The 18,205-nt window shown below is 41.0% G+C and overlaps 1 protein-coding gene across 1 annotated transcript in view; it reads right to left on the bottom strand.

The window, feature by feature from the left end:
• Positions 1-11,945: 11,945 nt before the first annotated feature.
• The window catches only part of znf598 (zinc finger protein 598), a 37,135-nt gene continuing 30,875 nt past the window's right edge, over positions 11,946-18,205 (bottom strand). Inside the window, exons 11-12 of the mRNA XM_078558673.1 lie at positions 13,881-14,022; positions 11,946-13,163 (exon numbers count right to left, since the gene is read on the bottom strand). Coding sequence (XP_078414799.1) covers positions 12,822-13,163; positions 13,881-14,022 — 484 coding nt within the window. The 3' untranslated portion in view covers positions 11,946-12,821. The remainder of the gene's footprint in view (positions 13,164-13,880; positions 14,023-18,205) is intronic.

The following is an 18,205-nucleotide window of genomic DNA, read 5'->3' as shown; positions in this document are numbered from 1 at the left end:
GGGGGAAGGAATCGAAATAGGCTAGAAGGTAGAGATAAAACAATGGATGGAAATACATTTAAAAATAATGGAAATAGGTGGGAAAAGAAAAATCTATATAAATTATTGGAAAAAAGGGGGATCGGAAAGGGGGTGAGGATGGAGGAGAGAGTTCATGATCTAAAATTGTTGAACTCAATATTCTGTCCGGAAGGCTGTAAAGTGCCTAGTCGGAAGATGAGGTGCTGTTCCTCCAGTTTGCGTTGAGCTTCACTGGAACAATGCAGCAGGCCAAGGACGGACATGTGGGCATGAGAGCAGGGTGGAGTGTTGAAATGGCAAGCGACAGTGAGGTCTGGGTAATGCTTGCGGACAGAACGAAGGTGTTCTGCAAAGCGGTCACCTAGTCTGCGTTTGGTCTCTCCAATGTAGAGGAAACCGCATTGGGAGCAGCGGTTCCAATTGAGGGAAGTGCGAGTGAAGCGCTGCTTCACTTGAAAGGAGTGTTTGGGCCCTTGGACGGTGAGGAGTGGGGAAGTAAAGGGGCAAGTGTTACAACTTCTGTGGTTGCGTGGGAAGGTGCCGTGGGAGGGGGTTGAGGTGTAGGGGGTGATGGAGGAGTGGACCAGGGTGTCCCAAAGGGAATGATCCCTGCGGAATGCCGCCGGGGGTGTGAAGGGAAGATGTGTTTTGTGGTGGCATCATGCTGGAGTTGGTGGAAATGGCGGAGGATGATCCTTTGAATGCGGAGGCTGGTGGGGTGATAAGTGAGGACAAGGGGGACCCTATCATAGTTCTGGGAGGGAGAGGAAGGTGTGAGGGTGGATGCGCAGGAGATGGGCCGGACATGGTTGAGGGCCCTGTCAACCACCGTGGGTGGAAAACCTCGGTTAAGGAAGAAGGAAGACATGTCAGAGGAACTGTTTTTGAAAGTGGCATCATCAGAACAGATGCGACGGAGGCGAAGGAACTGAGAGAATGGGATGGAGTCCTTACAGGAAACGGGGTGTGAGGAGCTGTAGTCGAGGTAGCTGTGGGAGTTGGTAGGCTTGTAATGAATATTGGTGGACAGTCTATCACCAGAAATTAAGACAGAGAGGTCAAGGAAGGGAAGGGAAGTGTCAGAAATGGACCATGTGAAAATGATGGAGGGGTGGAAATTAGAAGCAAAATTAATAAATTTTTCCGGGTCCAGACGAGAGCATGAAGTGGCACCGAAGCATCTACATGCCTTTAGAAATGTACTTTTCCCATAATGTAAAAATCTTTCATGTTGTCAATATGGCCCTTATCCCTTTTGGAAAAAATAAACATCGTAACCTTGCCCTATTCATCTTGTTAGTTGTAAACATCCTACCATCCCTTTGAAAATTAAACAGCTCCCCATTTATCTTAAAATACAAATTTCATTCACACCTTATCTACTGATTCTTATACTCTAGCTCACTCATTAGCATTTCAAAAGCCTTTTTACACCTAATTTCTTTTGATAATTTCAATCTTGCTGTCTATCTGACTCTAAGTCAATTAAATCAGCCACACAGCCACAATCAGACCCATAGGCCTACAGTAATATTGTGAAAAATATGATAGTTTTGTGACCATAGGAAACGCTTGAAGCATGTCGTCATGAGGCTATGCCCCTTTATTTTTTTGAAAATATGATTTTTCATCTTTCAACTGACTGGAAATTTTGCACTTTGAACCAAGGCAGAGCAAACTGCTTAAAAATGCAAGGGCTACATTCCAAGGTGAAGGTGAGAAACAAACAAATCACCCTCAGAGGAGTGTGAAGAGAGAGACATTTCCTGTAATCCAGACACCCATTGAAACTTGTAACTAAGGAAGGGACATTAAAAAATGCAAAGTACTGGATATTGAAACAATGACTGCCACAGACAGACACACCCAAAACCTCTTGGAAATACACAATGGGTGAAGCATTTCAAGGCAAGGCTGCCCAGCTACTTGAGAGAGATTGCAAGTAACACAGGTGGTGTCAAGAAAGTCTTCAGCAGAGGAAACAAGCTGAGCTGCTCTCTCTCCCTCTCTCTCTTTTGAAATAAGTATGCCACCTGGTTCGAGAAGCCAACTGTACCAGAACACTACCAGAAAACTAAGATCTCATAACAATTGCAACATATTTTACATCTGGCCAAACCCAAGAACCATGCTAACCTAAATCAGCTGCAGTATTTAAGGACAATCAAAGGGCATTTAACCATATATTCTTTTACCTTTATCTATTGGACTCTAACTCCTTTTAGTTCTGATACCTGTGTGTGTATGTCTGTGTGTGCATGTGCATAGGCTCAAGTGACTGCATGACGGCAAAATGCTTAATGTCGCATTTTTATTATTTTTCTCTGATTTGGTAGATAATAAATTTGCCCTTTCTTTGACTCAAGTAAACCTTGTTTGATTGGCTCCTTTTTGTTCAAAGCTTAAATAGTTAAATATTTTCTGATTTTCTGAAAAGGACATATCCTCGTGAAAAAGAAACTTAAACCTTTGTTGTGACCAACTGAGGAGGTTGAATAGAGAGAAGCCAGTTCACCCCTTCTCACCTGGTTGTAACTATGTGTTTTTAGTACCATCTACAGAGATGTAGGTAGCCAACACACTAGTTCATTGGTGGTCAATACCTTATTAATTTGTCAATTCAGTACTATTTCAGTAATTCCTACATGGCTACTGGTCTAAAATCTATTCAAAGTTTAGTTTATAATGCCAACTACCTATAACATTTTCTCCAATGCTTCCTTCATAGGAAATGTTGTTTTATAGCAATGCACATCTGGCTGAGGAGAAGCAATGCCGTGGAAGATTAATATTCCTTTCCATGTAATCATATACCATGTGTCCTGCAATGTTGGTTAACCAATTGAATAACTAAAATTTAAAAATCTTTTCTGCCTGTTAGCTACTAGCTGCTGTTCAAAGCAAGTTTAAAACACTATTACCCATTGCACAATATGATTAATTTACTCATTGAATTGTCTTTCATGCCTTCCTTTTTCTTACTTCAATGCTTTTTTAAAAAAATTTTTATTGGATGTGGGCATCGTTGGCTAGGCCAGCATATATTGCCCATCCCTAATTGCCCTTGAGAAGGTGGTGGTGAGCCGCCACCTTGAACCGCTGCAGTCCATGTGGTGTAGGTACATCCACAGTGCTGGTAAGAAGGCAATTTCAGGATTTTGACCCAGCGGCAGTGAAGGAATGGCAATATCATTCCAAGACAGGATGACGTGTGGCTTAGAGGGGAACTTGCATGTGGTAATGTTCCCATGTATCTGCTGCCCTTGGCCTTCTAGGTGGTAGAGGTCCCAGGTTTGGAAGGTACTGTTGAAGGAGCCTTGGGGAGCTGCTACACTGCATCTTGTAGATGGTACATACTGCTGTCACTGTGCATTAGTGGTGGAGGGAATGAATGATTAAATGGTGGATGGGATGCCAGTCAAATGGGCTGCTGTGTCCTGGATGATGTCAAGCTTCTTGATTGGCGTTGGAGCTGCACCCATCCAGACAAGTTGAGAGTATTCCATCACACTCCTGACTTATGCTTTGTAGGTAGTGGGCAAGCTTTGGGGTGTCAGAAGGTGAGTTACTTGCCACAGAATTCCCAGCCTCTGTGAGCTGCTCTTGTAGTCATATCTCACCTTCAACCCATCTCCAAAGTTTAGGTTTCAAGTGAATGGTTAGTCTCCGCAATAATTGAAGACTTTTAACAGCATGCATGTGCAATGTGTTGAACTTCCTAGGATGCACAGGTCTGAATTAATGTTGGAGATCTTGTGTTTATCCTTATCACATTGAGAATTTGAGAAAGCTGCTTTTCTTTATTACAAAAGAGAAACCCAAGAGCAAGTCTCTGGAACTAGTGTTCTACCAAGCAGCACAAGGGAAGTAGAGAGGGTCTTAAACTAAATAGTGAGGGAAAAGGATCAAATTTGGAAAGGTGTCGTAAGTCAAAGAGTAGAGACAAGGCAAGAGAGAAAGGTATTAATATGGGAAATGATAAATAGACCATGACAGGAAGGGACAAAAAGTATAAATCTAAGAGTATATCAGCAGAAAAGGTTCGAGGTTACAAAAATAATAAAAGGTCAAAACTAAAGGCTCTGTATCTGAATGCACGTAGCATTCGAAGCAAAACAGATGAACTCATAGCTCAAATAGAAATAAATAAGTATTATCTGATAGCAATTACAGAGACATGGCAGCAGGGTGATAGATTGGGGCCTGAATGTTGAAGGGTACATGGCATTTGGGAAGGACAGGAAGCTAGGAAAAAGGTGGAGGGGTGGCTCGAGGAATGACCTAAGTTCAGGAAACCAGGATGTAGAAGTGGTTTGGGTAGAGATGAGAAATGATAAAGGCAAGAAGTCATGTGTGGGAGTGGTATACAGGTCCCCCAACAGTAACCGCATGGTAGAATGGGCTATAAAGGAAGAAATAATGGGAGTTTGTCAGAAAGATACAGCAATAATCATGAGGGATTTTAATCTGCATATAGACTGGGAAAAACTGATGGGCAAAGGTAGCCTAGATGAGGAATTCATAGAATGTTTTCAGGATAGTTTTTAGAACAGCACCTTCTTGCAAATCCAGAGTACAAGCTACATTAGATCTGGTATTATGCAACAAGATAGGATTAATTAATTATCTCATAGTGAAGGCACCCCTAGGTAGCAACGATCATGGTATGATTGAATTTTACATTCAGTTTAAGGGAGAGAAGAGTGGGTCTAAGACTACTACTTTAAACTTAAATAAGGGCAACTATGAGGTATGAAAGCAGAGCTAGCTAAAGTGAACTGGCAAATTAGGTTAAGGATAGGTCAATAGAGATGCAGTGGCAGACATTTAAGGGGATATTTCGGAATACACAGAATAGATTCATTCCAACGATCTGTGGTTAACTAAAAAAAATTAAAGAACGTATCAACTTAAAGAAAAAGTACATAATTACTCAAGGATGGGTGGCAGGTCAGAAGGTTGGACAGAATATAAAAAACAGCAAAGAATGATTGATACGGAGGGAAAAATTAGAGTACGAGAAAGCTAGCTAGAAACATTAAAGCACAGTAAGCGTTCCTATATTTGAAAAATGAAAGAGTTAACAAAGTGAGCATTGATCTTATAGTAAGTGAGCCAGGGGAATTAATCATGGAAAATAAGGAGATGGAAAATGAATTGAACAGGTATTTTGCATTGATCTTCTTTATCGAGGAAGTAACATCCCAGAAATAGCTATAAATCAGGGAATGGGAGAGACAAACTCAAGAAAATTAAAATCAGCAGGGAAATGGTACTGAGCAAATTATTGGAGCTGTGGGTTGACAAGTCCCTGGGTCCTGATGGACTTCATCCTATTGTCTTAAAAGAAGTGGCAAGTGAGATAGTTGATGCATTGGTTTTAATTTTCCAAAATTCCCTAGATTTGGGGAAGGTTCCATTAGATTGAAAAGTAGCAAATATAATTCTTTTATTCAAAAATGGAGACAGAAAACAGAAAACTACAGGCCAGTTAGCTTAACATCTGTCATAGGGAAAATGTTGGAAGCTATTATTAAAGACGTTATAGCAGGGAACTTGGAAAAATCCAAGGTAATCAGGCAGAGTCAATACGGTTTTGTGAAAGGGAATTCACGTTTAACCAATTTATTGGAGTTCTTTGAAAAAGTAACATGTGGTGTGAATAAAGAGGAACCAGTGGATGTACTGTACTTGGATTTCCAAGGCATTTGATAAGGTGCCACATCAAAGATTATTGGGAAATAAAAGCTCATGGTGTAGGGAGTAACATATTGGCATGGATAGCCAAGATTGGCCAGCTAACAGGAAAGAGTAGGCATAAATGGGTCATTTTCTGGTTGGCAAGATGCAACTAGTGGTGTGCCACAGGGATCAGTGCTGGGGCCTCAACTTTTTAGAATTTATATAAATGACTTGGATGAAGGGATCAAAGGTATGGTTGCTAAATTTACTGATGACACAAAGATAGGTAGGAAAGTAAATTGACATCTCATTTTTAGGTATGCCTGGTGGTGCTGCTGGCATGCCGTCCTGCACTCTTCATTGAGCCAGGGCTGATCCCCTGGCTTAATGGTAATGGTAGAGTGGGGGATATGCCGGGCCATGTTCCAGTACAACTCTGCTACCGCTGATGGCCCACAGTGCCTCATGGCTGCCCAATTTTGAGTTGCTAGATCTGTTTGAAATCTATCCCATTTAGCACAGTGGTAGTGCCACACAACACGTTGGAGGGTATCCTCAATGTGAAGGCAGGATTTCGCCTCCACAACAACTGCGCGGTGGTCACTCTTACCAATACTGTCATGGACAGATGCATCTGCGGCAGGCAGGTTGGTGAGGATGAGGTCAAGTATGTTTTTCCCTCATTGGTTCCCTCACCGCCAGCCGCAGACCCTGTCTAGCAGCTATGTCTTTTAAGACTCAACCAGCTCGGTCAGTAGTGGTGCTACTGAGCCACTCTTACTGATGGACATTGAAGTCACCGACCCAGAGTACATTCTGCACCCTTGCCACCCTCAATGCTTCCTCCAAGTGGTGTTCAACATGGAAGAGTACTGATTCATCAGCTGAGGGAGGGCGGTACGTGGTAATCAGCAGCAGGTTGCTTTGCCTATGCTTGACCTGATGCCATGAGACTTCATGGGGTCCGGAGTCAATGTTGAGAACTCCCAGGGCAACCCACCCCCCGACTCTATACCACTGTGCTGCCACCGCTACTGGCTCCATCCTGCTGGTGGGATAGGGCATGCCCAGGAATTATGATGGTGGTGTCTGGGACATGTCTGTAAGATATGATTGCGTGTGGATGGCTATATCAGGCTGTTGCTTGACTAATCAATGAGACAGCTCTCCCAATTTTGGCACTAGCTCCCAGATGTTAGTGAGGAGGATTTTGCAGGGTCGACAAGGGTAAGATTGCCATTGTCATTTCCTGTGCCTAGGTTGATGCCCAAAGGTCCGTCTGGTTAAATTCCTTTTTGGTGACTTTGTAGCAGTTTGATACAACTGAGTGGTTTGCTAGGCCGTTTCAGAGTCAACCACATTGGTGTGGGTCTGGAGTCAGATTTCCTTCCCAAGGACACTAGTGAGCCAGATGATTCACAATCGACAATGGTTTCATGGTCATCATTAGACTTTTAATTCCAGATTTTTTTTGAATTCAAATTCCACCATCTGCCATGGTGGGATTCAAACCCAAGTCCCCAGACTGGTAATCCAGTCTCTGGATTAGTCCAGCAACAATACCACTGCAGCATCACCTCCCCACCAAGGCACAAGTCAGGAGTGTGATGGTATACAATCCACTCGCCTGGATGAGTGCAGGTAAAACAACACTAAGCTTGATGCTTTCCAGGAAAATGCAGCCCACTTGATTAGTGCCCCATCCAGCACCTTAAAGGTCCACTCCCTCCACCACTGGCAGAGTGGCATTGTTGTGTGCTATCTGCAAGATGCACTGCAGCAACTCACCAAGGCTCCTTAGACACCACCTCCCAAACCCATGACCTCTACCATCTAGTAGGGCAAGGGCAGCAGATGCATGGGAACACCATGACCATGTGGTTAGTAGTACGTCACTCACCATTTTGACTTGGAAATATATCACCATTCCTTCACTGTCACTGGGTCAAATCCTGGGAACTCCTTTCCTAACAGCACTGAGTGTACCTACACCACATGGACTACAGCTGTTAAAGCTGGTAGCTCTCTACCAACTTCTCAAGGGCAATAAATGCTGGCTGAGCCAATAATGCCCAACAATCAATGTGCCTTTCCCACTAGGGCATAACACTCCTATTCCAATGTAATTTACAATCCATCATGCCCAACATACCAAGCTCAAAAAAGTGCAGCTTCTGACATCTAAAACCAAATGAATCTCAATTAAATCATGCTGTTTGGAGCACAAAGATTTATGTAATCTGAAAGTGCAACTGAAGGGGTTCATGCAACAGTCTCCTACCACCAGTTACATTAGGAACAGTATTGTGAACTTATTCCAGCAGAAGACATTCATTTTATGCCATGTTTCAAGCTACAAGATCCCTATAGCCCAACATATGCCCCTATTTAATTCAGTCCCGACAAAAGGTCACCAAGCTGAAGCACTGACTGTGTCTCCCTTTTTGCAGCTGTTGTCCAACCTGCTGAGCATTCCCAGCATTTTGCGCTTATATTTCTTATTCAGTAACTGATCATGAAGATGTGGCCCTGAACTTCTGGGCGGTGCTGGTGATTTCTACAGGAAGAAGCAGACATCTTATCTTGAACCAAAACACAAATGAAAACATTTGTTACTCTGAGAATCTGATGTTTAATTGAAAGCTAGGTTTGAGCAACCCATTAAATTTTAATCATTTGTTTTTTTTAGCCAACAATTAATGTCTACCACATATATGTTGTAGGTTGAGGGCTATTCATCATAAAACAAGTCCCCAAACTCTCATTCTTCTAAATGTGAGGGAGTACTGGACAAATTTACTCAGCTTTTCATAGTACAATACATCCTAGGAGCCAACCTGGTGAATATTCACTGTACCGTCACCAATGCAAGTGTCATCTTCCTTAGATAGAGATCAAAACTGTGCCCAGTATTCCATGTGCGGTCTCACTAAAGCCCTATATCATTGTAGCAAGACTTTCTTGTTCTTGTACTCTAATCCTCTTGCAATAAAGGCTAACATGTCATTTGCTTTCCTAATTGCTTGCATGTCAACTTTGTATTCATTGTATGAGTACACCCAAGTCTCTCTGGATAACATTTAATTTTCACACATGGAAAAAAATTGCACTTTTCTATTCTTATGACCAAGTGAATTACCTCACACTTCCCCCACGTTATACTCCATCTGCCACCTTTTTGCCCACTCACTCAACCTGTTTATATCTCTTTGCAGCCTGTGTCCTCCTCACAACTTGCATTTCCACCTGGCTTTGCATCATCAGCAAAATTGCATTACTCCCACTCTCTTTGTCCAAGTCATTAATGTAGATTGTAAATCGCTGAAACCCAGCACTGATCCATATGGCACTCCACTCGTTACAGCCTGCCAATTTGAAGATGCCCCATTTGTCTCCTCTGGGTTTCTTGTTCATTAACTAATCCTCCATTCATGCTAGTACCCCGAGCTTCTCATCTTTCGTAGTAACATTATGTGGCACCTTATCGAATGCCTTTTGGAAATCCAAGCATACGACACCTGCTGGTTCCCCTTTATCTGCCCTACTAGTTACATCCTCAAAACTAAAATTTGTCAAACACTATTTCACTATAACATTATTGGATTCTGTAGCCCCTTCTAGAATGAATGTGGAAAACTTTATGATGCTACACATCAAAGGATGAAATGCACAAATCTTCAATTGAGTGGGATAAAGCAAGAGCAGCTCATTATCTGACTATTTGCAGCTTAGAGGGAAGAATACACATTAGAACAAAGTTCAGCAAAGGAAAAAGCATAATTCAAAATCCAATGGCACTTAATGCAGGAAGCAACAGTAACAGCATTCGGAAATTTTACATCAAAGGCATTATAATAAATACAAGTTGTTGCTAGTGTTATAAATAAATCCCATAAACCAAAATTAGTTTCGAGTTTGTGTGTGGCATCCTTTGTAATGTCTGAAATGCACCTTTTTAAAATGCAGCATTGATTAAACACTGCTTTTATTGCATAAACAGTTTTTATTGGCACCCTTCAAGAATTCCAGGATATACTGTAAATGGTTCTTTTGAGGCAAACTTACTCCGTCATTAGTGACATTGAATGCAGGAATTGCATGGGTAAAAAAATTCTAATGATACAAATGCAGAACCAAATGTAACAAATGTACAGGTGTTTCATGTTCCAGTAACTGTAGCATTGGCATGGTTTAAGTCCATTAAAGTAATGATGCAAAGTACAATCCTGCACCATTTCTTAGCTTGGAGGCCACCTACAGAATTTCTCTTTTTAAACAGGTGTACTATAAATTCAAATTGATTACAGAAAAGAAAACCAAATTAGGTTACTTACTTTTTGAAAACATCAGAAAAAATGGAGTTCCTTTGTACCAAAAAGATACGAATATACTATACCCTTAAGATATTACCAACTGTCTACAGCAACCACAATCACAAATCTAAGCTTTGGAAATTGCCTAGAATGTGCCTCAACATTAATGCAACTGCACCAAGCTTCAAAATAAAAGTGTGACTATCAGAACCAATTAATTTAATTTTCACCCCTCTCATCACATGTATCCTAGATACAGAATATTACAGGTCACATTTATGCTTTTAAAGCTTTTACATTAGCCAATTTGTTGCCATTTACTTTAGTATTCCAGGAATATAAAATCAAAATTGGACCTCCAAGTTTCATGTTAAAACAGTATTTGTTCAAGACGACATTGATCTGTTCTGACCCAAAGCTATGCTAATAATATTGAATATTCACACACAAGTATATTTCGTTGTTCTTTAAATTTGTTCCATTAACTTGGGCATTCATTTTTATTCAACACCACTTGATGCTCAATGCAAGTGCACACAGGTAATGTCAGGATAAGCAATAATCAGTTAAGAATGTTAATTCAGTTGACTCATTGCGGTGCCATTTTATTACTGCTGGTGACATCCAGTGACTCAGACCACTATTGAAGTGGTTACAACTCATTGTAAGCATGTATGCCCAGGTTACTTTACTTGAATACCTACTCTAGTTAAGTGCTTTATTAAAAAAATCTCCCAATGAATGTACAGGACAACCACTCACGTAAAATATTTTACACTCTGCCCCCATTCTCATTATTGCACTTGCTACCTTGTTAACTGCTCCTTTTCTTTTAAATGTTACTTGTGTTGAATATACACTCTGGCTAAGTGAATTTTAAAAAAAATCATCTAATACATCATGGGAGTGTATTGCATCACCATGTCATTACAGTATCAGTGGCAAGATTGATAGAAGAGAATGTAGTGCAGTAGGAAGTGGCAATAAACTACCAAATAAATATCTCATCTCCGCCCAGTGAAACTTTGATCCTTGGAAATACAAATGATAATTCTTCTACCCAACTATTAGAGCTAGTGACTTGGAACCTTGGAAGTGAATTATAAAATAAGCTCTGAATATGCCAATTTGAAAGGTGCTGAAAAGTTCATCTGATGGGCCAGCAGGTTTCCCTGGAGAGTAGCCGTAATATAGACCAAGTTGGCTGTAAGTTATTCTGGGTGGAGTAAACTGATCCCAGTCAGGCCAGCAGTAGAGGCACCACAATTGTTCTCAGGACCCTGGGATAGAAATGGAAATAGCTAGAGGTCCAGCTCCAGATCATTTATTTAGCAACCGCTTCTAGGCATGCAAGCATTGAATATAAAAAAGGATTCGACTATGTAGTAATGCCCCATAGCTCAACAGCCTGCTGGCACTCAAATGAACAATGGCCAACTAGAGAAGATAGAAGAGGGCAGATGGGGTTCATGAAACTAGAAGTCAATGCCTTCAGAAAAGTGGGCAGGATAATGAAAGGGAAAACTGGCAAGAAAATGGCTAATGGCACTCGGGGATGTTAACAGATATAATGGTACCTTAAACTTTAAATTTAAAAATCAACCTCTGCACCAAAATTTTAGGTGATACCAAATGAATGCCATCACCAATCAAACTAACAATACAGACAACCAAAATAAATCCCACACTACTATCATGAATATTAGAAAACAAAGAATCACTATCTTCCAGGATGATGCTGCCTTTGCCACTCATTGTAGAATTATAACCTTTTCTTTTAGCCACATTAAAGCTTCATTTCTGAGTTGTTTAGATAAAGTAAGATCATGAGAGCAACACTGGCATATTTATATTGTTTTGCAACATCTCTCATCAACACCTCTCATCAACACAGTCACTGCTATTGTTTAACTCACGGAACTCCTCAAATGGCTGAAGATGTGGTGAAATTTAATAAGGCCCATAAGCCTAAGTATTAACTTATTGCCATTTCACAATGCAACTTACAGCAATGGAATCAAAAATTGAATTCACTGTTTTAGTGGTGTGACCTGCTATTTAAACAATGAGAAAACAGTCATCACTTTGTAGGGCTGGTTTGTGAGCTACCAATTTTTATACACAAAAAAGAAAGAAAAATTGGATTACAGCAATGCAATATCCTGCATTTAATTCTAGTTTCTAAATCTTTGTATTTTACCCTGGTCTTTACATTTTAATAATTGTCAAATGAGAAATTCAGCAGTCATTATGAGTGAAATTTAGTGCATTAATAGCTGCAAGGGATAGAAAAAGATGCTGCAATGTGCTGCATGCAAATCAAACTATTTGAAATATGGTATTTTACATTATAGGGCCAATTTTAGTACATTTTTTTCTGATGTGCACATGTACATCAATACATTTTGTTTATGCAAAGCATTTGCACATAGATTTGAAGTCTTAACAGCCAATTTCAAATGCAACATCTTTGAAGTGAAGTGATATATTTTGTTAAATCCCTATTTCAGTACTGAGTTTTGCAAATGGGTGTAGAAAGTAGTTTCAAAAACATCAAAAAATGTATAACGATTCACCACCTTTTACTTTCTACAGTAGTATAGCAGCAGGTTTAGATACTGTGTCAATGCTTCTCTAACACAGATATCACTTCCTTCCTCTCACCTATACTATACTACATTTCTCCCAGGTTTCTCCTTAAAGCAACGCATGTCTGTAAATAGCAACGGCACATCATCCACGTGCATCATTGCTCTACACGATCAAATAAATCTTCCCTTGGGTCTGCAGAATGAGGTCTGATTATTAACTGATGATTCGGCTCACAGACTGTAGAGTGGGAAACTCATCATCCTCAAAATGTGAAGTCTTGTGGGTGACAAAGTCTTTCTGGGTCAGCACCTGTTGGCACGTGGGACACACCTGGCAGTCAAACTCCGAGTTCACAGTGGTTTGCCACGCATTTTTCTTGTTCTTTTTCGATTTGTTTGACCCTTGTTTCTCTCTCAAGTCTTTATGAGCAGAGAGAAGTTCCTGTTGCTTGGCTGTATCCGGCAGCAAAACCAGCAGTTCATTGAATATTTTCAAGAAATTTTCTCCCAGAAGTTCTCTGCAACTCCTATAATAGTCTGCAGCAGAAATCCGACCCTATGAACGCAAAAGGACAGTGATGTAAAAATGAAAATTAACCATAATCCATCAGATTCTAAATGGCTTGATAATAATCTAGAGACTACTGTTTTGAGGGCAGAAAAGTTGTTTTAGGAATCAAGTTTTTTTATCCAGCAGACAGACTGTAGTAGGTAATCCTTTTAGTGCAGAGACAACCCAGTAAACCGGAGGAACCACAACACAAAAGCTACCACAATTCTACTGGACAGTTTCATTCATACTACAAGGACATTAATTATATTAGTGCAATAGATGTTCTGAGATAGCATTAAAAGGAAGCTCCATTTCAGAGTTGCTCGCACTACACTTGATCTGGGAGGGCTTCTAGGTGATTCAGGATACAGGACTGGAAGGGACTCATCCACTTCCCAGTCTGGGCATTAATGCACAAAATTAACCCTACTAAAAGAAAACATTTTAAAACAATACTGGGGTAGGATTTGAATTTACTGTCTGGGTATAAAACAGGCACAGGGCCAGCCGGCAGGGGGTGGGGTTCAGCTGCCAGTTATAAAAATTACTCAATTTTCATTTATTTCATTACCAGCGTTTCACTTGTGTTGCAGCCATAAAAAGAAAAATCCAGTTAGGTCGAAAATTCTATGCTGAACACTCCTTCAAGGATAGCTATAGGCCAAGAAAGAAAATAAGCAATGCATCAGCGTTATTTTACATTTTGTTAATGTAGCTTACCTGTCTGAATTGTCCAGATTGAGTCTTAAATTTGTTGAATTTTGTTTCGTCATTGTGCAAAAGTGTATTTATTGACTGGATTAGTTCAACATTCCTCTGCTTGAAGTTCTCAGGAAGGAGGTAAATATTTGATGGTAGAGATCTACATGAAAACAAATTAGGAATTATTTTTTAAACCAGGCCAAAGAAGCAAATCAGCACCAGCAGTCATTTCTTGCCTCTTATCTCCCCCTTCCCCACTGCCACACTCTAGATATATCAGCCTTGCATGTATGCTATTACCATGCAGGAACTCATGGATAGAGGGCACACTAGAAAGTCGCAAACTTTAATGAGAACCATTTCTACATTGACTCCCTTTACATTCAGAATAGGTACCATTAAATTGAGACTAGAACTTAAATCAGTGAACAAGCCACACAAGTACAGAGCTGGTAAAACCATGGAAAAATAGCACACATCAGATTCTATTATTCAATAAATATGAAAAACCTAAAACTTAAGTCAGCAGCATTTCATTGAAAAATACCTGTAATACAGGCAGAATAAAATTCTATGATCATTCATGGCAAAACAGAAATTTTACTTTAAACCACTGCAGTCAGGTCAATGAAAAGAATCCGCTATATATTTCATAATATAAATGGACTGTGTCGCTCCATCTATGGTTTGTAAAAACACTGAAGTATTTATGAAGCACCCCAGCAAAACTGCAATACCTAATAATTTCCAATTATACTAATATATCCATTAAACGTCTTGTATCACATCAGATCTTCAGAATCTACAAATTAGCACAATAATGTAGTGTAGATCTGTTTTGCCAACAGAAACTGATTACAAATTGGAGAATAACGGATACCTAAAAATCATTGGCAGTCAGTACTTTAATTCAGGGTTTCTGATGCCAGAAGCTCAAGCATTTTATGTGCAACTTTCCCTCCTGATGGCAATTCCACAGATATTCAGGGCCCCAAGTGCTGACAAATTATTTAGAAGCGGAGAGCATCCCAGCTAATTCTGATTCTATTCTCAAATGCCATCCACACTTCCTGGAGGGTGTCATCAGTTAAAGAACGTTAATGTTAATATTCCATGTCCAGGGAACAGTAAACATATATATAAACATACTAGCCTTTCCAGTCAGAACAATTCCAGTTAGTTGTGTCAGATTTCTACTATAATATTCCAGGCTCTCAGTTTATTTTTAACATGGCTCTTGCCTAGGAACAAATAGCAGGTTTCAATTCTGACCCATGGCCAGCATTGGCTTGCACGTGAAATATAGCTGGATAAATCTCCTTTAGCCTGGCAAAGCACTTGGCCCTCATTCAATAATTCCTTCCATGAAACACAGTAGATTTCAGTAGATTGCACCAACTGGTTAAGAAACCCAAATGCAGGCTTGTGCCCTAACTTGCAGTGAACAGGATCCCAAGATGTAGAGTCATCAACAACTTATACCAATATAGCACCTTTGATGCAATGAAACATCCAAAGGCACTTCAAGGAACATTAGAAAACAAAGTTTGACACCGAGCCACACAAGAAGGTATTAGGGCAGGTGGCCAAAAGCTTGATAAAAGAGGTAAGTTTTAAGGAGCATCTTAAAGGGGAAAAGCAAGGTAGAGAGGCCGAGAGGTGTAGGGAGAGTATTCCAAAGCTTAATGCCTACTAAACCGAGGGGTGGCCACCAAAGGTTGAGCAATTAAAATCGTGGATGTTCAAGAGATGTGCAGATATCTCGGAGGGTTTTCTTTGTATTGGTTCATGGCAATGGTTAGGCCAGCATTTATTGCCCACCCCTAAATGCTTTCTGAGCGAGGGCATTTTAAGAGTCAGCCACATTGCTGTGTGTCTGGAGTCATATGTAGGCCAGGCCAGGTAAGAACAGCAGGTTTCCTTCCTTAAAGGACACTAGTGAACTAGATGGGCTGTGGGCCTGGAGGAGACTACAGAGATAGGAAGGGTGAGAATTTTAAAATCAAGATGTTGCTTTACCAGAAGCCAATGTAGGTCAGTGAGAGTAGGGGTAATAAGTGAACAGGCTTGGTACAAGTTAAGACAAGAGTAGCGGAGTTTTGAATGACCTCAAATTTATGCAGGGTTTCAGCAGCAGAAAAGCTGAGACCGGGTGAAATCAAACAATGTTACGGAGATGGAAACAGGTAGTCTTAGTGATGGCACGAATGAAGTCAGAAACTTGTCTCGGGGTCAAAAGATGATGCAAGGTTGCGGACACAGGCTTCAGACTGTTGCTGCAGAGACGGAGATGGTCTGTACCTAAGGGGAGTTTGTAGGTGAGGCCAAAAGCAATGATTTCAGTCTTCCTAATATTTAACTGGAGAAAATTTCTGCTCATCTAGCACTGGATCACAACCTGATGCCTTTCCGGTTTTTGGCAGGAGCAGTTTTTTGGCAAATCCCAATTCCTGCACAACCCGGCCAGCTCATTCGACAGTTAATGGGCCTTTTAATCCCAAAGTCATTATCTCGAGACCCACATTGGTAGATTTTTAAAAAATTTCATATTTATTTATTATCAAGAACACTGAACAACTGTGGTGAATAAAGATCCTTGTCACAGGTACAAGAATTATAAAGCGTGAACAGGGGCTTCCTGGGAGGTGCTGGTGGATAAGGATAACAGGAGTCCTCGGGTTAAGGTGCTTAATTGGGGGAAGGCTAATTATAACAATATCTGGCAGGAACTGAGGAATCTAGACTGGAGGCGGATGTTTGAGGGCAAATCAACAACTGACATGTGGGGGGCTTTCAAACGTCAGTTGATAAGAATTCAGGACTGGCATGTTCCTGCTAGGATGAAGGATTAGTATGGCAAATTTCAGGAACCTTGGATAACGAAGGATATTGAGAGATTAGTCAAAAAAGGGAAGCATTTGTAACGGCTAGAAGGCTGGGAACAGATGAAGCCTGTGGGGAATATAGAGAATGTAGGAAGAAACTTAAGCAAGGAGTCAGGAGGGCTAAAAGGGGTCATGAAAAGTCATTGGCAACCAGGATTAAGGAAAATCCCAAGGCCTTTTATACATATGTAAAAAGCAAGAGGGTAGCCAGGGAAAGGGTAGGCCCACTCAGGGACAGAGGTGGGAATCTGTGTGTGGAGCCAGAAGAAATGGGAGAGATACTAAATGAGTACTTCTCATCAGTATTCACCAAAGAGAAGGGCTTAACGGTCGATTTGTCTAGGGAAGAGTGTGTAGATAGCCTGGATCATGTTGAGATCAAAAAAGAGGTGTCAGGCGTCTTGAAGAATATTAAGGGGGATAAGTCCCCAGGGCCAGATGGGATCTACCCCAGAGTACTGAGGGAGGCAAGGGAGGAGATTGCTGGGGCCTTGACAGAAATCTTTGTATCCTCACTGGCTACAGGTGAGGTCCCAGAGGCCTGGGGAGTGGCCAATGTTGTTCCACTGTTTAAGAAGGATAGCAGGGATAATCCAGGAAATTACAGGCCGGTGAGCCTTACGTCAGAGGTAGGGAAATTATTGGAGAAGATTCTTCGTGACAGGATTTACTACCATTTGGAAGTAAATGGGCGTATTAGTGAGAGGCAGCATGGTTTTGTGAAGGGGAAGTCATGTCTCACTAACTTAATCGAGTTTTTCGAGGAAGTGACAAAGATGATCAACGATGGAAGGCCAGTGGATGTTAGCTACATGGATTTCAGTAAGGCCTTATCGAAGGTCCCTCACGGCAGACTAGTACAAAAGGTAAAGTCACACGGGATCAGAGGTGAGCTGGCAAGATGGATACAGAATTGGCTTGGTCATAGAAGAGAGGGTAGTAGTGGAAGGGTGCTTTTCTGAATGGAGAGCTGTGACTAGTGGTGTTCCGCAGAGATCAGTGCTGGGATCTTTGCTGTTTGTAGTATACGTAAATGATTTGGAGGAAAATGTAATTGGGCTAATTAGTAAGTTTGCAGACGACACTAAGGTTGGAGAAGTTGCAGATAGTGAAGAGGATTGTCAAAGGATACAAATGGATATGAATCGGTTGGAGACTTGGGTGGAGAAATGGCAGGTGGAGTTTAATCCGGACAAATGTGAGGTAATGCATTTTGGAAGGTCTAGTACAGGTAGGAATTATACAGTAAATGGCAGAACCCTTAAGTGCATCGACGGGCAGAGGGATCTGGGTGTACAGGTCCACAGGTCACTGAAAGTGGCAACGCAGGTGGATAAGGTAGTCAGGAAGGCATATGGCATGCTTGCCTTCAATCAGCAGGTGTATTGAGTATGAAAGCTGGGAAGTCATGCTGCAGCTGTAGAGAACCTTGGTTAGGCCACACTTGGAATATTGCGT

The sequence above is a fragment of the Cetorhinus maximus genome, chromosome 15, assembly GCF_964194155.1.
Source record: "Cetorhinus maximus chromosome 15, sCetMax3.hap1.1, whole genome shotgun sequence".
Taxonomy (NCBI): Eukaryota; Metazoa; Chordata; class Chondrichthyes; order Lamniformes; family Cetorhinidae; genus Cetorhinus; species Cetorhinus maximus.
This window is presented reverse-complemented; position numbering and strand designations above follow the sequence as displayed.